The 22592-nt window shown below is 39.0% G+C and overlaps 1 protein-coding gene across 1 annotated transcript in view; it reads right to left on the minus strand.

The window, feature by feature from the left end:
- The window catches only part of MYLK4 (myosin light chain kinase family member 4), a 29111-nt gene extending 14817 nt beyond the window's left edge, over window positions 1-14294 (minus strand). The window contains exons 1-4 of the mRNA XM_008637098.2: window positions 13650-14294; window positions 2767-2833; window positions 1846-2314; window positions 993-1012 (exon numbers count right to left, since the gene is read on the minus strand). Of these exons, the coding sequence (XP_008635320.1) occupies window positions 993-1012; window positions 1846-2314; window positions 2767-2833; window positions 13650-14294 (1201 nt within the window). The remainder of the gene's footprint in view (window positions 1-992; window positions 1013-1845; window positions 2315-2766; window positions 2834-13649) is intronic.
- Window positions 14295-22592: the final 8298 nt, after the last annotated feature.

Consider the following 22592-nt stretch of genomic DNA (forward strand, 5'->3'; position numbering starts at 1 on the left):
AGCTTTTGGGCTATCTCCTGTTTTCTGCTACAAAAACCTAGCACAAACCTACCATAAACATTTCCCTCCCACACTCTCACCCCATTCCCAAAGCAGATAAGTTCATCCTGAGTCCTGTGTACGCACATGCACACACATATAGCTTCAAGTCTTTCACCTCCTCACATGCCATAATTTCACATACAGGAATAGGCACCGAAATTCTCAAACTGGAGGTCTAATATTAGAAATCTCTGCCTCACCGTGGTGAACACTGCTTCAGAGTTCGGTGCCTGAGCACCGTTTATCTGACTGCTCAACAGCATCACTCAGGCTTCCACACAAAAGTCTGTATTTCTTTGCTTTGTAGACTGCAGTTGTTCTCACTTCAGATTACAATGGTACAAATATGAGCAAGCTGGTTTTTCAGGCTATGTCCACAGCATTGCAGATTCTCTGTTAACACACATTCTCAACACTTCCACAGGTCGACCGAGTTTGCTGCACCTGATATAATTTCTCCCTCCACTCTGTACTTAGGGGTTTTAGCTCTTTTGTTAAAAGAAAAGGGAGAGAGGGTAGTATTAGTGGAGTAATTGTGGCAGAAGCAGATTAATTGTGAATAATTTCTGACAGAACAGAAGCCTCTAAGATGGAAGCAAGCAGAATCATGTTACTTCTCATCAGTTTAGGATGTGGTCCATGAACAACTGTTTCCCATCAGAGGAACCATGCACACCTTTTTCCGCTACTAATTACAATCACAAAATCATTCACTTCTACAGATACTGCTCTCTGCTCATCACTGCAATACCCATGAAATCAAATGCTTTGCCTTTAGGCTAGTTCCTTGCTTTTTATAGTTTTACATATGCCATCAGTGCTTCCTGCAACTACTCTGCTCTTTTTGTTGTCATCTTTGACTAGGCCTTCATCATGCACTTGATGCTCACTGCTATCACTATGCTCAAATTGGCAGGTCTGCCCAGGGATTGAACTAGAATTTCCTGTACCTTTTTCGCAGCTTTTACACCTGCAAGGACAAAACATGGTATTAGTGCAGAGTACACTTAAAGCAGAGCAACTCTAGAAACATAGGTGAAAAATGCCTACACAGCTATTGAATTCAAATAACATTAAGCTATTTTGTTTCACGGTGTAAAATTAACTAGTTTAATATTCACCTTGAGAAATAAAAATGGCTCTTAAATTAATCACGACAGCAAAATGTTTCTCAGTTACTGAAAACCTCACCTGAGTTCTTCTAAACTTGACATTAGGCTATCAATCTCACCTTTAAAGCAAGGGGAAAGCATTGGAATTCCACTTTGTACATACAGGTTCCTGAGAGCTTAAACCTGTTTATCCCTGAAAGGCTATCTATTAAATCCAGGAAAGAAAGAATTGCAGTAAACAAATTTATCAGGTCAATTGCCTGGGCAAATTATCACATTTTTATGTTGTCCTTTAAGTTACTACATTTTGCAGTAAGTTAATTCCCAGTTGGCAGATGGCCTAATCTATTTTGCTGATGTTATATGATGTTGCAGTATATAAACAAAACTATGGGAGAATTCTCCTCAGAGATAAAGAATAGCCTAACATAATTCCCGTGTTCCTGATATATTTCCCAAGCAAACAACCATAACACACTGCTAATACCGTTTGTGGTAGATTGTTTGCCAGTCTTTTTTAAGAGTATCATTTCACTTAGATCAGAGGCATAAACATATTTTTCACTTTTGTATTGGGCTAAATTTTCACCAATACTTATACAAATCAGCCACTTGGACTTGAAACTTGAATTACACATTTTTTTGAAGCAAGGGTCTCTTCAGAATGTGTAGTTTGAATTTCAGATCTTACCTTCCCTCTGATACCTCATCATCATGACTTTGTTCTGCCACATTTTCCTTTTGGGAAGGAGCTGGTGGTTCCTCAGCACCTTTTTTACTCTTATCAGCATTTCCTTCCCCTTTATTCTCTTTCTCCTCTTGCTGTTCCTCAAATGCATCTTCAGGCACTTTTTCCTTCTTCTTCTCATCTGCTGGGGACTCACTCTCTGTCTCCTGCACAGTTAGTTTTTGACAAGTATCATCAACAGCATCTTCTTCCTGCTGCTTTTCTGGAGTGAAGGATTCCTGAAAAGAGCGTCTCCTATATTCATAATGGCTTCCTAAAGACAAACTTTCTCCTTTCTGCTCTGACTCTTCAGTATCAAATTTGGGAGGATCCACTTCAAGCAGAATGGAACTTTCCCTCTTGGCATTTTCCTTGTTGAGCTTATCAACTTCCTCTTCCCGAGAACAGGACTCACTCTGCTGGATGCGCCCATCTATAAGTAAAGAGGATGCAAAGGAATCTGTCAGTGGTTTCCTGATAGTCAGTAACAGTATTAGAGTAGGGCTGCACACTTAGCATAACTCCTGTTGAATTTTGAACTAGGCATTTGCTTTCCACTCCCACTTTCAAGGTCCATACAAGTGTCACCTAAGCAAGAGCAGACTACTTATTTAAAACTGGGATTTCATGGGTCACAAATGCTTTCTTTGAGACACAGCACTAGAAAATGTTTTTCTCATGCAAAGTTAATGTCAGCCAAGTCAAGGTCAATAAACTCCTCATGCAAAGCATCTTGCCGAACAGTTGGATACCCTGTGCTCACTTATGCTGATGAACACACATGTAATCCAAGCAACTTCACTGGAGCTGCTCAGGAAAGTCATGGCTATTTCTGTTCTATTTCTTAGGAACTAGAGGTTGATCAGAGAAAAAAAATAGTCTAACCTGTTGAATCTGGTGGTTTCTTTTCTTTTGTTTCTGTTTCATTCAAATGTGACCTTTCTTTGATGACCTGTGGGAAGGCAATTGACATATTAGTCAATTTATATAGTGCACATGTTATGTTCGTCCTCATGAAATCACAGCCATCACAGCCTGTTGTTTTTTTTTTTTTTTTGGTCAAATTCTCTGTGTTCTAACTCACACATTTCTATAAATGATGGTCCTTATTTTAATCACTACAAGCCGATTGAATTGATACCAGTGCAAAGCAAGAGAAATTATCTTGGTTGTAATCAGCATCAGTGTTGGCATAAAAACAGCCTAGAAAGGATCAGAACTGAACCTCAGAGACCAAATCAAAGAAGAATCCAGGAATCAGCTGCTGCCCTGTACTAGCTTTTGCTGTTAAAAAACTAGGTTAAACCAGATCTCAGAATATTTAATATTCTAGTAAAATGTTCAGTAATGATCTTACTGACACATATCAAAAATTTTCTTGCTGTTTAATCAACCGTTGGTAATGACTTTTTAAATGATGCAACAATTTATTAAGGGCTGAGACAGTAACCAGGATTTGGAGTGTATAAGCCCGTAACTTCAGCTTTGTACCCTTCTCTTACCTACATTTTACAATGTTGCAGTGACATCTAGAGGTGCTTCATACCAATCCAGGTCCTCACCTCTGCAATTACTGTTCCCTTTGTGGATATTAACTCCTGTTTCTACGCTGTGTGCTCGATATGTTTTTTCACGGGCCACTCCTAGACTGGTTTAGTAGGTGACCACAGCACAACCTGGTACTTGCTGTTGCTTGGTGCTCCTTTTATCACCTGCCTTCTTCCTCTCACAGTGCTATGGAACTGGCACTGTCATTATAATTATTATTAGATCCACACAGTGTGAAAAGTGCAGATACCTCCAAGTACTTTCCGGACGGACTACCAGCTAAAGCAGTATTGTACACATCCCAACAAAATATACAGGTTCAGGCACTTACTTTTGAGTGTCTTAACCATGTGATCAGTCCCACAGCTCTGGCCACCAACCAGTCCTATTACTAAACATTTGTTCTGGTAAGCCCTCTGCATTTTTTTATGCTTTATTTTTTTATTTTAATTTCATCAGGCTATATAGAAATTAGGCATGAAATCAAAGCAATGTGTATCCACTATAAGCAGAGTTCAAGGGAAAGGAAATTCCATGAGAAGCCAAAAGAGTGGAGACAAACTGAATGTAACTGCATGGAGCGATTTCAACAGGACTTGTTCACAAAATCTTGATCTGCAAGGGACAAAGAAACTGTAACAAAAGCATAAGACCTGAGACTGACAATTATTTGGGATGCAGTTTGTCCCAGGAAACTGCAGGCCACAAAATGAAAAAGGCCACAATACAACCAGGTAAATACCCTCGAAATATAAATCGGAGCCTTGTTCCCACAGAACTTAAATATAAATGTAATGTTGCCAGATGGAACACAGGGAATCAACCAGTGCTCTAAAAAGCAATAAAAAAAATAAATAAAATAGGGAAAAGCCACAGACTTATTTATTCTGCCCTGTGTTGGCAATTAGTAATGCACTTGGATTCCTGTAAGTATGTCAGCCTCTCTGTACCGCTGAGGACATCAGCTCTGATCAAACACAGTCAGCTGAGCAAATAACCAGGGAAATGGCCTCCAAGCTCTTTGATGCATGAGGCCAGGTTTCACTTTTGCATTCAGAATTAATTGCAGACACACAGCACTTCCAACTAAATATTGCTGTAGTTTTGCAGGTGTGAAATACAGAAGCCAGCTTTTGAAAATCCGTCTAGTGGAAGGAACACTGCACAGTGCTGAATACCTGAGACTGCCAGGGCATTACATAAATTACTACCGTGTTTATTCAAGCACCATTTCTGATCTCTGACATTTTACCAGCAGATGCCAGCAGATGAGGAGTTCATACTAATTTAAATGAAAAAAAAAAAAAAGAATACAAATGAATTATTTACTGATCTCCTTCAGAATCAATTTGCAATAAATATAGGGTCAAGAGTACACTAGAGTAAGAAATACAAATATAAGGACTAGATATTGAAGTACTTGTAAATACATGAGTAGTTTATATATGAATAACCCAGTTTTCTCCACATTTTGCTGTTTGTAGCAACATGTGACTTCAATTTGTCAAATCTTGACCAGGCAATAAAAGCAAGAACTTTTGCACATTATTTCTCCCCTCTAAAGGGTGGGGGTTCTCCAGGTTCTCTAGAGCTGACAGAAATCAAATTATCCTTCCCATCCCAGCCACAGGCGGTACAAAGACCTCCTTGTAGTTTGTCAGGGGCATGCGTGATGTCCAGCCCCAGGCAGCTGAGCAGCTGCTCTGAGAGCCCACAACTCCCAAAAGCTGTGACACTCTTTGAAAATCTCATCTGAAAGGTGTGGTGGTTTGTTAAAGACCTCTATCCCACCTAACTACTCTTCACACCACTCCTCTTCCCTCAGTCTGTTAGAGCTTTCTTAAGGCTCTTTTTAACTTAATCCCTAACAATGTGTTATTTATTTATGTATTATTCCTCCAAAACAGGTTACATGACTTTCTACAGTCTGTATTTTCTAAAATGACTGTAATCAATATTTCTTAGTAGAAAACATTTTTTCCCCTTTCTGTAATGATTTGAATATTAAAAAAATAAGGGAAATGGCAAATAGTACTTTTTCCTAGTCATACAAGCCAAAAGCTTTCAATGAATTTTACATTTTCATTTCACAAAGGTTAAATATAAAAGTTTGTGTTGTAACCCTGTAAAGTATACCACAAGAAAAAGGTGTCTGTATCTACACAATTTTGAACTGTGTCTTCAAAAAAAACATTTTCTAGACTTAAACATATTCTTTCACAGAATTCTGCCAGACCCTAAGCAAGAGAGACAGATTAAAAGCCCAGGTGATGATACAAAATAATGTGAGATAGTCCAGAGGCTGAAACTTCAGTATAGACCAATGGAAAAAGAAAAAATTGGAAATTATTTAAATTGACTTTAGAAACCTGCAGAAATTAAGCAAAAAGCATTAATATATATAAATATAATATATTCTAATAGAAATTTCAAATGGAGCAAGAAATTAATGTCTTTTATAGACATCTGACTCCATTTTAATGATCTGTACATGGTTAAATTCCTTCTTTATACTGAAGCAGTCCTACCCTTGGAATGTTTTTTTAGTTAACTTCCAGATTTTTTTATTCACCTAATAAAACTCTTTGATTCTTTTTTTCCTACTGCAAAAATTTCTGTAATGAATGGCCTCATGAAGCAGCCCCAACCATTCAGTTAGAGGTCCTTTATCACCCCATCACATTTCACTTGATACCAAGACAATAACCTCAGCTTCCATTTGCCAATACCAAGACACAAACCTTTGCATATGCCTAAACCACATTTTAACTCTGTGTCACTTTCTCATGTTCTTGATAGTTTGCAGAGCTCTATTATGTCAAGATTTGTGTAAGATTTGTGTAAGATGGTTTTGTGTAAGATCTGACCACCATTCATTTATCAAAATTATTAAGTTACTTGAGATTTGCAATTAATGAGTTTCCCTAACAGCCAGAACCCAGCCATGGGCTTTGCCACCTGAGCACTGTACTGAGGATGCTCCCAGTATCTCCTCACTGGTTCCCAGGAGAGTGCAGAACGTATGACAGAGCCCTCAGGGCAACCACATGCATGGTGATGTCTCCTGTGCCATCCACCAAAGCTGGAATCCATCTCCTCCTGCCCTTTCATATTCCTCTTCAATACATACCCTTTTCTTCCCCCACCCCCCACAGCAGTGTCAAATATTCAGTGAGAGCATTTTTGATACAAACTTGTAAGTGCTAAAAACCATACACATGGGAGTGCTGCTTTTATTGGTAGGTGGTGCATCTGCTTCCATGTCATTATTTTTTTTGGTACACTATAACAACTGCTGGCAAAGATTCTGACTCTTGCATGATTTTGATAGAGCTCCTTGAACTAGATAAAGAAATCATTCCTCTGTAAAATAAAAACTCAATCTACAAATATTTTCTAACCACACACAAAAAATAAGCTCTGAACCATGAGAATTGTGATTCCCCCAATACAAAATACAAGAGAAGTTCTATGTGACCTGCTGCTTTGAAAATACGTAGGTAATGAGGTAACAACCTCTGTATGTGAAAAATCCCTCAGAGCAATATCATCCTAGGGAAGAAGCAGAAAATCAGTGAAGCCAAAGTGTTGTCCATTCCCCACGAAAGTTTGCTGACTTCCCACCCCCTGTGATGGAGAAGAAGTGGCTGTCCTGTTTCAAATGGATGCTTCCTCCTGCCAGGCCATTCTTCTCAAAACCACGAATCTTACACAGAAGAGTAGAAAAGGCTTTCATGCAACCAGGCTGAGGACAGAGACCATAGCCTTAGTGAAGATGCAACGGGTTCCACTAACAGTGACAGGTTGGTTCTAAACATCTTACTTTTGTCTTGAGGTCTAGTTGCTGTCATTTAACAGAGTCATTTTCAGGCACAAGAAGAGCTCTGGAGGTAGATCTTTTAACTCCAATTGATTGGTTCCCTTTTAATGTCTCTGGAATACACAGAGGCCTGTAATAATCACCAACAAATCTGAGGCTACTGAGACACCCACTAAGACCAGAGTACTCATCATTATCTGGCTTTGACACATCCTTTCACTGCATCTGGGAAATCAAATCAACCAGTTACTATCATTTTTGAGTTTCTCAAATCAGGAGCAGTGTCAGGCAAGCACAAGTACTGAAGATTTCAGCTGCTTTTCTTACCAACACATTGGACAGCCTCACATCTATCCCTTCTCTATACTGCTCAATGTCCTTACATGTGTGATGACTGACAGGGTGCACATGTGCCTCATATGCACCTGTGCCACTGCTATTAAATGGGTCATCCTCCTAAGTGGGTTCCAGTACTGTCACAGTGTGAGAAAGGAGGAAAAAATTCCATCTTGAAAGCCAAATCACCAGCAGATCTTTATAACTGTGGGGACAAACCACCCACTTGTCAAACTACTCAGGCAATTTTTTTACTACAGTATCAGTTAAGTAGCCTCACTATTAAGAGAGTATTTCTCAACTTAACTAACTCAGCTGAGCTAAGCAGGCAATGGTATGGATGGAAAATATCTTCACACTCTATGAACTGCCCTTCCTAAACTTTTCTCCAAGATCACACAGTTGTGAGATTTCCATCCAAAGGGTTATAAACTTAAGAAATCATCTCCTACAGCTTTGATGACTCACTTTGAATTGGACTCCAGAAATGCAGGTTTCCTAACAATTAATTTAAGAAGAAGGGAGTTTGGTTTGAGGGGAAAGACCTGTTTGGGTTTTTTTAAATTTTTCCCTTTATAGAAAGACTGTGGTCCTGTGGCACCTCACCATGCAGAACCCAGCGAATGAAATGTGGTGGGGCTCATTCCAGGCTCTCTTGGGGCTGCTGCCCAGCCACCCATCACTGCTCCTTCTCACTACTGCATGTGTATGCAAAAGCCAGGGTGCTGCCAGGATGGCACCAAATTAGTTGTGTTTCAAAGCAGCCACCCTTGTTACTAAAACTCAGTGTGGTGGAGACGCCACATTTAGTTGCAATAGCACTCTGCTACCAGAGGATATGGTCAACCATGGTACCCCTACACTTTCTGATAGGGGCTGAGAGGAGCCATTACCAGAAAACTGCCTAAATGTCAAGGATATCTGATGACAAAAGGTGAATTTTAGATGGCTGCAGTGGACAAAGACTTCCTCCCTGAGCAAATCCCTCCTACCGCTGTCTCACCTCTTTGAGTAACCTTCTGCTTTTACAGGACTGCTCTCTGATGAGCTGCCTTGCTTTGCTTTCCTGCACTTAGCAGTTATCTCTTTATCTTCATCATAACGTCTCCCTAGTTTTGCAAAGGAATTGTAATGGATTCCTACAATGGTCACTCTAACACATAGGCATTCATGTCAAGCCCGAAACCCGTCCAATGTGGCATGTAGGTATTTAGGAATTAGCTGTGTCTACTTTGATTTCACACATTTTCAGACTTGCAGAGACAGACAAACCCCAACAGTGTTCAGGAAGGGATCCTACGCAGGGAACATCGTACAGCAGACAGCAAGTTCTGAGTGTAGATGAAAACAACGTTAAACAGCATTATGAATTGAAAAGGCACGAAACAACTCCTATGGCTGTCACTAAGGGAGAGAACAGGGCAAAACAAGATGGAAACATTGTCCTGAGAAAACTTACCAGTTTTAGACAGAGAATTTTAACTCTGATATACTACAGCTCACTCAAAAGCTGAAATTCTTCTACCAAGATATTTAAGTAAAGGCATCAGTCCTGAGGGAAAGAAGAGCATTCTCAAGTATAATGGCAACTGAGAGTGCTGACCAGCTGCATTGCCCAAGCAACACGCAACCCATCTGCTGAAATTCTGCAGAAATCTCTACTATTGAAACCACTGACCACAGCAGAAACTCTTGCAAATAGATTTTAAAAAGAAAAAAAAAAAACAACCCAATTCCTACTTATTTGGCTGAAAGAATAAAAATACACGGAACATGGCCAATTTGGAGAGAATTTAAACAATACATAAGGGACCTGTTAGCATTTGTAGGCAAAATGAAGGAATCAGAACAGTTATAGACTGAGGCTGAATGGATCTTAAAACACATGTGGCAAACAGCAGTTTCATTGTGGGCTCCTACTAAAGCAGCCAGTGACCTGCAATTGCAGTGTGATACCTGCACAGGAGGTACACAGGGTTCAAGCAGAAAACACAGCTCCCACCGCTGGCATGTCTTTAGTGTGGGAAACAGCCCCAAACTGCTAATGGTTGTTATTCCTCAAGCAAAGCCTGTAGAAATATCAGGAAACCAAAGCTACAGACACTTGCAGGCAACTGCAGGAAGTTCAACACTACTTTACGATGGCAACAAAATGGACTTTCTGGCTCTCCAGATGAGTATTTGCAGGTTAATAGTACAGAATCTCTAAACTCTTTAATTTGGAGGAAACAAGTGAAGTATTATTTTACCCTCTTTCTTTATAAGTGAAAGAAGTAGGATGGAAAACGAGTTATAGACAGGAACATTTTGCAACAGGATTATCAGACTACTTAAAAAGGTGAATTTGAGGAAAACCTCAAGGCTTTTAAAGACACTTACTGTAGAACTGCTGATTTTCCTGAGTGGCAATAGTGACAAAATAACTTAAACGACGAGTAGTACACGCTACTCCTCTCAGCCATGTGGTGATAAGGTCATGCTGCACTCAGTGGAAAACGACTGGGAAGCATTTGGCAGCATCGACAAAGCATGAAGTGTCTCCAAGCTATACCATATAACAGCTTCAACCCAAACCAGAAAGAAACTAAACTCCTGTATGAGGCAGTGGAGGTATTTCAGGATGGCAGTAAAAGGCAGGAAAGCAGAAATTTGCTTCATAAGAGAGCAATCCCTATATTTTGCAAGAGCACAAAATATGCCTGTGGAGTCTGTGATTAGGAAACTGTTCCAGCTGCTGCTGATGCCAGGAGAGAGATTACACACCCCAGCTGCTTACTGCTCTCTCATTCCCCATCTTCCCTCTCTGTTCTGCCTCTTTCACAGCTCTCTACGTAATATGGTTCTGTAAAAAGAGACAGTTAGGAAAAATTAAAAAACAGTACTACATTAAGCAAAGAACAGCACCTCTCTAGAGAAGGAAGGATGGAAAGACAGGTAAGCAGTAGGTAAGCACTATTCACTGCCTTATCCTGTTGTACCTATGGCCACCCACTGCACCACCTACTAGTAATTCATTCATAAGTTATGATTGGATTATTTTGCAGAACCAGGCTGGGGACAGACAAACATTTTTCAGGCAGCTCAGCTGTTAGAACTAAGAGATAGCATTTACTCATAGCTGGAGCAGGGTGGATGACAAATAGGAACATCATCCAAAACATCTGACCATCTCCAGCAGTGCATAGAAGTGGCTACTGTCCTTCTGAACTAACTGTAGTGAATAGATTGCCTTGTTCGTGGCTGTACAGAAACAGAATAGGACTGTGCATGTCTAAAGGGATTGAAGGGTTGCTCAGTGTTGCCACACAAAGTCCACCTAGGATACAAGAGGTGTTGTTCTTACTGCCTGGCAGCTTGCACTTCTATGGGGTCAGCACTGTTCAAAATTGTCATCAGGTGGGACTAGAGACAGGAACGAGGATTCTGTTAAGAGAAGCAAGGATTGGTATTTGCACATTTGGGTAAATTTGTTCATTGCTACATCAGGTATTAGTGCTGTATTTCAGGTGTAAAACTCTTCAAGGGTGAGATCCCCTATTTTTCTATTCCTTTGCTTTTCCTTTTACTTTAATCACAACTGTAGAAAATATATAGAAAAATATGGAGATCCAGTTCAAATATGGAGGCATGAGCAACCAACTTCACAGTGCCTCCTGGATCAGTATTTTCACTAACTTGCTCAGAGATCCTATTCTTACCATCTCACCCAGAGGAGAGTCTGCTTGCCCTAAATGCTGGTCCACACTGTCTCCTACTAAGCTGACAGCCAAGCTCAGCAGTCTCTGCTGAAGGATATCATTCCATGTTCTGTTACTCCTAATGCAGGGCTGACTTCAAGTCTGTTTTTACTTAAACCTAAGATGACTAAGTGTTTACCAAAGCCAGCTGTTGTTCACAGGATAGCCTGGTAATTTTATGATGCTCCTTTTCTAATAAATCAAACACACAGAGAGGAGGTAACGACAAGCTAACATATGTATGCTATCTCATAAAACAAACAAAATATAAACATAATAATATCATCAGCGTGATTCCAGACATGCTCATGCTGCCTTTCCTAAGCCCACATGCTAGACAAGTTCCTACCAAGTCCACTCAACATCTCCAAGAGTCTGCCTAAATAAAAATGAATCATTGAGGGGATTACAAATGTAGCTGCTGCTGGAAAAAGACAGAGACTCCACTTACTCCCCTCTTTACTGGGTCCTTGTCTGTAGGCTACCTGTTTTCATCACGTTAAAGGCCCCTTGCCTCTACTTCCAGGTCTTTCATAGCACTGAACTCTCCATGGGGCACCTGCATCTCTACCATCCTGGCTCCTCTCTGACCCACCAGGAGCACAAGCTCCTCCTGTTCTGCTACACCCGTTGGTTACCACAAACTTACCAGCAAAGCCTCCAAGGTCCTCTCCTTTCTCCAAACCAGTGTTTCTATTGCAGAGAGCCTTGCACCTACTCTGGTCTCTAGGAGCTGCCAGTTCATTAATGTGGCAGGCCTGATTCAGTTTACATTTATAAATAGTTTAGATGAATATATACTTTCACCAAGATAAGTAGATCTCTACCAAAAACTGCAGAGATGGCAGCATTACAGAGATGACCTGTGGGTCTCATTCCAATGGGGCTTTTACAACAGAAGTTTTCATTGATGTTTTGAAAAGTAAAAGAAGGCCTAAACTCAGATGCTCAAAATAAATAATCTTTTCTTATCCAAGTAATTGTATAAAACAAGAAAACTTCTCTCTTGTTGAAACTCCTTTTTTTTAAACCAGCCCAGCCTGATGTTCAAGAAGGGCCAGTGATGACGATTTTTGTTGTCAGTCTTCTTTGGCAAGGAAGCTATTTTTCTCTTCAATTAATGATGCTCTGGAAACAAGGATGCACAGTTTATATCCTTACATAGTGAAAGATCAGTCAGTTCAGCTGATAGAGCTTTACAAGATGTTCCTCTGTTGCTACTCAGCACTGACTGATATTTTTATAGTTTCCTTTGCAGGCTCAAATGCTTCTTGTCTATCAAAGAAGTGGGGTTGCCTTAGGGTAACCAAGCTGAAAAGCACACGGTTTGCTGACCAGGCTATTTTGAATAATATTGGGTGCAGCGCTTCTTTTTTTCAAGGAACGCTGTTTCCATTAATACCTTCACATGATGTTTTTCCTGCTCAAAAACTTTAGAAAAACAAACTCAAAAACTATTCTTTAAATGAACCAAAGAGTAAAGCCTGCATGTGAATTTTTGGGAGAAAAAAAATTAAGCAAAACAAAACAAAATATGAAAGGCAACCTTTTTGGTTCACTGTGGGTTAATTAAATACCAGCATACTTTGTCAGAAGAAATGCCTTAATTTTCTTTACCAAAAAATAAATACTCAAGCTACCTTACAAGAACTTATTAGAGTCAATAGAGTCTTTCAAGAGATTTTTGGTGGCTTTTAATCTGAACTTTAAAGAACATGATGGAACTCTCATTATGGTAACACAGGCATTTTTTTACCCAGGGAAGTTTACACAAGCCACAGCTCCAGTTACGGTAACCCTACCTCAGATCCCAGTTTAGAAGTCCCCTAGTCCTCACCAATGCAGAGAAATAGCAGATCAGAACAGCACACTTAAGATGTTCTTTGAAATAAAGGACAAACATATGTACATGCCCTGACCCAAGGAGGCTTTTTACCAGTTCCACTAATCTCTAGACCCTGGTGCTCATAATATGGCTGCTGCAACTTGATTCCCCCAGATAATTATAAATCCAGAAAAGATCATTGTAAAATTCATGGCCAGGACCCAAGACTCCTGAAGCCTGTCAATCTTTGTTATGTTCTTTGTTGTTGCGTTTTACAGCTGCAAAGGAATAATTAGGAAAAAATGAAGGTCTGTATAACAAGTAGATTTTTCTATATCTTTTCCACTGAAACTTGCTCAGCTTGTCCTTATACTTTTCACTTCTAGAGCACATTGGTTGTTCTTTCTTAAATGTCAACAAAACTAAAAAGCTGAGCATATAGCAGAACACATCCGTAGCTTGCAATGATTCCTGCCAAGATGAAACACAAACCTGGGCTCACCTTTTCATTTTTCTTCTTGAGCAGGTCACCAGCTGTTGTCTCTGAGAAAATGTGCATCCTAAAGGGATGTCCAGCTCCTGCCTTGCAAACTTTATGTTTTTTAACATGATGTTTTACACTTGAATTATGAATTACTAATGTTTTCACCTTCTCTACCAGAGGTCCTACAAGTTTCTGTAGTCCAGAAACACTTTGTTCAAGTCCATCTAGCCTTTTAACCTGCTGCTCTGCTTTCCTGTTTATATCAGAAAGAGATTTTCTCATTTTAAGGCAAAGTCCCTTCATTTCGTTATTTTTCAATTTTTTGTTTCTTTCCATCCTTAATCCAGGTTCAGATGCTTCCGCCTTTACCATCTCAATGTCTTTTTCAATGCAACAGATTTCTTGGGAAACACTGTTAAGCTTCTTAAGGACATTGTCTTGCAGAGTCAACAGTTTATCAATTTTCTCTTCAAGGGAGGCAAACTTCACATCCATGATGTTGAAACTTTCAGATGTGCTGACATTACTTCTCGCAACACGAAGAATTTGAGGAGGTTCCATTCCATTACCTGGCCCTTGGTTTTGCAAAGTGTTTGGATCGAATATTTTGGCCAAATTGTTGACCATAGACGTAGAAGAGCTCTGCCTGCTGGATGTGGTCATTTTGCTGGTTTGGGTATGGGAAGGAAATGCTCTGATGATCAGCTGCTTGAGGACAATATCAGTTGCAAAGGCTTTCCATCCAGGCTGCTCAGATATACAGCCAAGTTTGGCAACTCCAGCTCAACTAATTTAAAAACTACTCTCATATATTTGACTAAAACAGAGAAAAGAGACACTCAAATTATTTAGGAGAAAAATGCCTTTCATCCATTCTTTTCTTTACAAATATTTATCTATCTGTTTCTAAATTAAGTGAATATGGAGATGCATATCCTAAATGCACTCGGTTCAGTGATATCAGCCTAGCAAGGTCTGAACTATTTGCACTCCAATGGCATTTGATAGCAAAATGCTACGCGATACATGAGAAGTCATTAAGGGTAGAGAGAATTTGGCAGTGGTGTTGCTGCTTTTCAAAAGCCTAGCATGTAATGTGACTCCTGCTCTGAAGAGAATAAGGGTCCTTATAGGGAATTTAAGTGTGGATGCTTGAAATTGCTATGTTTTAAGGTAAATTTTTCAGATGAAAACTTCTATTCCTTGAAAAGCCTGTTATGCCAGGCAGGAAGTCAATAGAGTGGTAAAAAACAAATACATTAAAGAAAGTAAAACAAGAAGGAGATGCTGGAATGCAAATATTTGGGGAAAAAAAAAATCAGAGCCTTTTTATCTATCTTATGTCTCAGCTATCACATAGTTAGCTGTTTATGCACAAGTAGTTAACTCCATAGCTAACATCTTAATTTAGTTCTGTATTTATCAAGACTGTTCTAATTTGCTACAAATTAAGAGACTTGTGTTTTACTGTGATCTGGTCATACAAATACCAAAATAGAACATTTGATACTCAGCTCTTCTTTGTTTCCCTGACAGTAAATGTCTCGTGACCAGTAATTAGTATTCCTAACTCAAACAGTTTATTTAAGTTTTGCTTTTGCAAAAAGACTTCCGTTTCTTTCAGAAAGACAGCACTGGACAAAAAAGAAATTCCATTACTAGGAAGAGGATTCCCCTAAGGGTAGGTCTGAATTGTTGAACACCTTTCATGTTGGTTAGAAAAATAAAAACAGAATTTGAAAGAAAGAATAAAACCAGCATTTCTCATCTCAAGTCAGCTATACTCCACAGGAGCAAGAAGCAAATCAGTATGGATCAGCTTGATGGAGACAGACTGCCTCTGAAACACAAAGAAACAGCTACCTTGGACAAATGTCTGCCATAGATTGACCACACATAGGCCAGTCTGCACTGCTGCCACATCTTTGATAGAAATAAACACATAAAGTTGGCCAGATGGTTGAAAAACAGCCAGACTGTTGCTCTGCTCAAAGGATCAAGAGCTTCTTTTGTGATCCCTGTGAACTATTTCTTTTGACAACCCCAGTTTCTCCATCCTTTAAACAGGGAGCATGAGGGATAATTAGGTAAGGGACATAGTGAGTTCTGAATACCTAACACACTAAATAGTCTTTCAAAATTGCATGGTCTTCTCTTCAATTTTAGGTGCCAAATGTGTCTTTTAGAGTCAATCACAGCTGAAGTTTTCAAAAGCTTCCGAAGGCATTCTTCTGCAATCATTTGTGACTCAACATGTAGTCAGTGTTGATAAGGATAAGCCAATTCAGGAGTTTATTCTCCAGTTACTGCAGGTTCATAAGTACATTTGTCACCACCTGGGATCAGTATGTTACTGCAAGTGAAAGTGAACTGTGTTCATGCATGACCCTAAAACATGGATTGAATGTTTTAAATAACAGACATTACCAAGAGCTGGCCATCATGTGTTACTGTGCACAGCACATTCACTGAGAAGACTGAGAAGGTTAAATATTTTTTAAAATAGGAAACAAGATTAAAAAGAACCCCAAACAGTCTAAAGATCTCTATTTCATGAAAAGAATAATATACAGGACAGCAGTTAAAAAAGAGGAAGTAATAACAAAGCAAAGAACATCACATCAGTTCAAGCAGAGTAGGTATATTTGAAGACATTTTTCTTCTTCTGTTCATCTCTGCTAGAAACATGAACTAAACTCTCCTGGCAGTTTCATATCTGCAGAAGCCCCTGTTGGACACAAACTTCCAGAAGAGGCATTTGCATGTCTGTAAACTGGCCAGGTTTGAAAAGCCATTTATCTTGGATGAAACATCCCTGCAGGCGTTCACAGTCAGCTTTCCCCTGTCCCCTGTCCTCCCTGCACACAAAAAAAATAGGTTAGAGATTTATTAGATCTTGCCACCCATCCAGCTAGGACTCCTGATCGGGGGAATTTCAGAGGCAAAGACTGTTACGCACAAGGATCCTCTCCAAAAGGAACATTTTGTTGAAGCAAGAAAGTATTAAAAGAAAAAAAAAGGACATACAGACAGCAGTGGTAAAAACATGTGTTATATTACTGTGCACAGCCACATATGTTAAACATTTAAATCTCTGCTAAGAGTTGCCCTGGGAAATGCTATGTGAAGTACCTCAAACCAGTACTATAAACACTAATAAAAATTTTAAGCTCTCTGAGGTAAGATCCTATTATCAAGTATCATCTGTAAAGTCCTACTGATTTAATATTTTACCATGACATACAAAAATGCCAGACACCGAAAGGGTAGAAAGCAAACTATAGAAATGCTTCATTAAAAGTTCATCAGTATGTTTGTGGTTCTGTCTGAAGCTGAACTGAGAGAACTGCTGTGTAGGGGCTTGAAAATAGGAATAAATGAAAGAAAATGAACATCAGCTTGTTTTCTAGGCTCAGAAAGCTCTTGCCAGTAACTTCTTCACAGCAGGGAATCTGTGATCCCTGTCTCTTGGACTGTAAAATTGAACCAATCTTACATATCCAGATACTTTTCAGGAGTTCAGTGAGAATTAATTACTTAAGGGAAAGTGATCTGTAAAAAACAGTGTAATTTAAAGTATTTGAACATTTCCTTCTTAGTGCTGTGAATTATTACTGCTACGCTATGAAATTCAATAGTACTATATGTAAATAATTTGAGCCATTTATAATAACCAAATAGATGAATGCAGCTTTCCTAGAAACGAAAATAATCTCTTAGCACCTGCACCTATCATAAATGCACAAAATAAGCCCATATAACAGCATTCTTATTTTCATCTCACAAACTTTAATGATGACTGATCATTGGATTTGCACAGCACCAAAATTACTTAAAAGTCTGTTGGAAACTAAGGGTGTAAGCTGCAGCAATGGTTACTTTCCATGAATTGAAAAAAGAGAAACACAGCTGACTGAAATACTTTGGAAAGAAAGCAATTCCACTAGTTTTAAAGATTACATGATTCCCCATGTTCCCAACATTGCATAATACTACAATTCAGAATATTAACACTAGGCCGCTGCACCATGGCAGAGACCATGTGAGCTCAAAGGCTGACATTGAACCTTGGGAACTTTTGCACACAGGTGTAACCAACACCTGCTAATCAACTGAGAAAATGTATGGTATTTGATAATCTGCCATACAGCCTAATTTCTTATATACAGCTGCTGCCGTGTTGATGATGAATTCTTTTGAGTGGTTTTTACATAATAGAAAATTAACCTGTAGTTCTCAATTATTTCAAGGTCAGTTGGAAAAGGCCTTAAAGCAGTGTATATTATTTTCCAAGTATAGTGGCATTGAAAATTAGGAAGAAATAGCAATTAAGTACCAATGGATACACAGTTGCTCCTACTGTGGCTTTCACATTTTTAACGTATCTGCAGACATGGTACAGTGAGCCTGTAAGAGATGTTACAAAACTCTGTACCTTACATAGACATAGTTAAATGGGCTATAGGTGAAGATTGGACAGACTGGAGAAGTAAATTTTTCTTTCTGATTTCTCTCTTGAGCTCAAATTGCAGCCAGTGTTATTTTCTCTGCACACACAAATATGGAAAGCTGGCTAGCATTAGGAAATTATCCCAGCATACCTATTTGCTCCCTAGCTCTATAAGCTGTCTGCTTCTGAAAGTGATCCTCCAGTTCAGAGATGCCCAGACCAAGCTTTTAGCACATTCTGCCCCAAAGCCAGTAAAAGGCAGGAGGACCTCAGTTCCACAGTGTTTGTATCTCAGTTTCATAGGCATTAGAGAAAAAAAATGGAAAAAAAATGTCATAGCCCAAAACATCCAAACAGTTTCTAATCAGTAAGAATATGTAATATTTGTGGTTCTTTTAATTTCACGTGACAACTTACCAGTCCAAAGAAAGCCTGCCTTCTGCTTAAAAAAGTTGTTCACTAAGTTTTCACCAATTCTTGGTCCTCTGATCATACAGCTGAGCTGTTAACTACCCTGCCTTACCTTATCTTGTTCTACTGGACCCATGCTACCAGGAGTTACCCTCTCCCTCCCTGCTTTTTTAGACTGACTCTTTTCAATTTAGTTCTGTTCAGTTCTTCATTTTTCCTAACAATTAAAGGTCCAGACAGTGCACCTCATAAATTTATGTCTGCTGGCATCAAACATTATAAACAAGAACACAAGTGGAAATGTTTGAGTTGTAGAGTCTTATTCCAACGTTTTTGGGCTGTAAGCCATGTATCAGGATATGCCATATTTTGTGGAAGACTGCAACCACTGAACTTTATCTGGAGAACATGGTACACATTCATCAATCTTGAGTTGTGCTAGATAAGGTATCTCCAAAACTCCCATGTCCAGTTTAATATTTTACTGCTATGGAGGAGGTGTTTTCCCCTCAGAAATAACATGGGGACACCTGCCATGCATGAGTTTGCAGCATGTGTGTGATGCACGCTCCACATTCCAGCCATTCCTCACTCATATGTGTAAGCAGCATATGTTCTCCTGACATTTCTGTACCTAGGTCCTGGCAAGAATTGGGTTTAAATAGGGAATATATTAAGGAGAGCAGGCTGCAGGTATGTGAACAATTAGCTCTGACTTCCTGAGTTTTCCTAAACCACTATCTAAATTTTCCTTGGTGCATGCAACTGAAGCTGATTTCTTCCTGTGCCATCCATGATGACTAGAATAACTTGTTCTCTTCTCCTCTGAAAATACATTTAATGTATTTGAAGTTTATTATTATGTCTCCCTCTCAGTATTCTCTCAAATATGTAGTTACTTTGCACACAAAAACATATTACCATTTCCTAGAAGTGATCAGTATTAAGAAAAATGGGGGGATTTTTTTTCTTGAATATTTTTCTGGAGAAGTTGCCTTCCTAGATGAAAAGAAATTGCAGATAGTCTGTGTTTGTGGATTTTTAATAAATTCATTTGTGAAAATTGTACAAGCTAACATGTTACGCTGTATCTCCTAGAAAACAATGTTAGATTTGTCTTTCCTTAGAACAATGGATCTTCTTTTCAATTAAAAATTTGTTTAAATCTTTAAAATAAAACCTCAGGACAGTGAAAATAAAAACTGCATAAACATATAGCATGAGTCAGCTTTTCAGGAGCCCACATAAAATTACTACCCATTGTTTTTTATTTCAATGAGTTAAAATAAGACCTTTGTAAGATTTTCTACAATTATCTTACTTTTCTGCTGACTTCTCATTTATTTTTATTCTTCTCAATGTCTAGTTCATGCCTTATATATCCCTGCCCTATATATCTGGAACTTCCATATTCTTCTTCCTTCCTTAAAATTAATTATCTCCTGCCATTCTGACAACTGTTTTGTCTTCAGCCTTTATCTTATGGTTGATCTGCATTCACTTAATGAAAACTCATTCATAAATTAAGAAAGATCAGGGAATATTTGTTAACCTATTTTTATGAAGTTCTAGTTCAAATTAACTATTTTAATGCTCTATGTTCTACAAATTAAAACAAAAAAACCCAAAAAACCGACAAGACAACAAACCCAACAAACAAACCACTCCTTTTTCTGAAACTCTGATCAAGAGAAATACTAATTTTATTCTCAGATTTTCCACAGAAATGTGTATTTTGTGGCTGGACTGGTCAGAGCACATCGCAGAGGAGTTCCAATAGTATCTTTTATATTTGAATCACCAACTGTGTTTTAGAGATAAATCACATCTTTGTATTCTTCCCTATTGTGATAGTGGTCATAAACTGTAGACATCCCTAGAAAACAAGTCTGTCTCCTTTAATCAGTTGCAAATAAGGTGTTTTGAAGAAGACCCTTATATCATTCACAGAATATTTCTGTAGAAGTCTCAGTAAGATCCATATCTCAATAAGTCTCAAAGAAGGAACAACTTGAGACTTTGGGGAACAGGAAAGTCACTATCCAAAGTACTCAAAGATTTCTATGTGCTAGTCACAAAGCAGAGAACATACACAGTAGTGCACGTGAGAGCTAAAGCACATCTGCTCTTTCTCTAGTAGGCAAAAACAGCTCCCTGAGAAACAGTTTAAGCTTACAGCTGCTCAGCTCTGAAACAGATTAGAAAGCAAACATGAAAGCTATGAACCAGACTCAGAAAGTCATGCTGTTTACTGAAAGTTCACAGATGTCCGTGATGGTAGAACAGAAAAACCATTCTCTTCCCCCTGCCCTCATTCCTCCCACCCTTCCCAATCAAAAAAGATCCATCAAGATAGATGAGGAAATTTATCCAAAATGATGTATTTCTACAATCAGCAGTCATGTTGGACTCCTTCACTGTGGGGGCTGAAATAACTGTGTGCCTAAGATTAAGTGACATACTGTATCATAAGTGATATACCTTTATGGCTGCTCTGGGGTCTGCCCAAAACACTTGTCTAGAACTCTGCTTAGGGTCAGAAAAGGAAACAGCTTCATACAGTGCAGGAGCATACAGCAAGAAAAGTCTGGCACCGAACTTCATGAGGTAGGACTAGGGAATTTACTGCTCCACAGGGCTCTCTGCACACAACTACTCTACGACCTGTTAATTAATTATGAATTCTGACTTCCTTTACTGTAATGACTCTGGTAACTAAGTACCCTGGAATATCCTAGTGATAAATGATGAGAGCAAGTCCCTGAAACAAACTACAGAGAGATCCTATTATAGTTCAGTGATCAATCTGCAGATGTCTGGTACTGGTCTTTTAGATATACTAGCACCCTCAATTTTGAGCCTCTCTGTAAGGGTTTATGTGACCACCTTTTGCAGGAAAATAAATGTTAACTGATCTGTATATCCTTCTGTAGAAAATATCTTTGAAGATGAAAATGATAACAAGGCAAAATCCATATTTTGGGGTGAAATCTGTTGTACTCTGGAACTCTGCAGATCTCTTTCATGTGGAAAAGCATTTGCACAGGAAAAGTAGTGCAACTGCAGGTTGCATGGTGCAGCATGCAGCATTTATCCAACATTTATCCAACAGCTAACTCACACATTACATCCCATTGTTAACAGGTTTCTTTGGATGAATAAGAACTGCACAGTACATTTAAAAAGTCACCAAAATCAGCATCTGTATGCTTAAAAGCCGAAGTTCAAAGCATTTCACCATCAAAGTGCAGAGCGTTCTTTCACTGAGGGTTGGTCTCCACTATCATCTCCTGCTGTCAAGATATCACATCAAGAGTCTCACCTTTGCTTAGCTGTCCACAATTAACTATACTAAAAACAAAACAAACCTCAAAACCCAGAGTTTCTTAAGCCTGAAAAATACTGTGTGATAAATTACCCATTAATAGCCTAAAACTCTATTTCCAGGAAGCCTGTTTAAAGGAAAATTCCTGACTTTCTGAGGCTAAAGCAGAGGTGTCATAACTCTGAAGCAGAGCAATGAAAGAAGTACTGTCTCCAGGTGCAGCAGGAGCTGTACCTCATTTCATCTGCTGGGTAGACTGGTTAAAATCTTTGGTTGCAATCCAAAACTTTCTGGCAGCTAGCATCCTGTATTAAAATTTATAAACCACAAAAGGCCTTTTCTTACAAAAAAGTTAATTCAGGATGGATAGGCTGAAAAGACTTGAAAGGGACAGTCATCAGAAGTGGTTATATGGAAAATTGGATGTAAGTAACACCTTTCCCTCCATCAGAACATACTAAAAATACAGTAAATGCAATTTCAGTGAGAAAGGGAAACTGTGCTGATTAAAAGATCTTTAAAAGAGCTGCAGAGAAGAACCCCAGAGCCGCCTGTCCTGTTGGGAGGTAGAAGTTCTACAAAGCATATATTATCCTCTTCAGAAGAAACACACTGATAGCTCAGCTTTCTTCAAGCTGCAAAACTTACCTGCTATCTACAATATCTGAGCCTTGGTCAGAAACAGTGGACATCCTCTGTGGTGACTGCCCACTCAACAGGCAGAGCAGTCAAGACCCCTGTGTGCCTTGGGCTGTCACTCTGTGATCAGCTGGCT

This window comes from Corvus brachyrhynchos, unplaced genomic scaffold (assembly GCF_000691975.1).
Source record: "Corvus brachyrhynchos isolate BGI_N302 unplaced genomic scaffold, ASM69197v1 scaffold237, whole genome shotgun sequence".
Taxonomy (NCBI): Eukaryota; Metazoa; Chordata; class Aves; order Passeriformes; family Corvidae; genus Corvus; species Corvus brachyrhynchos.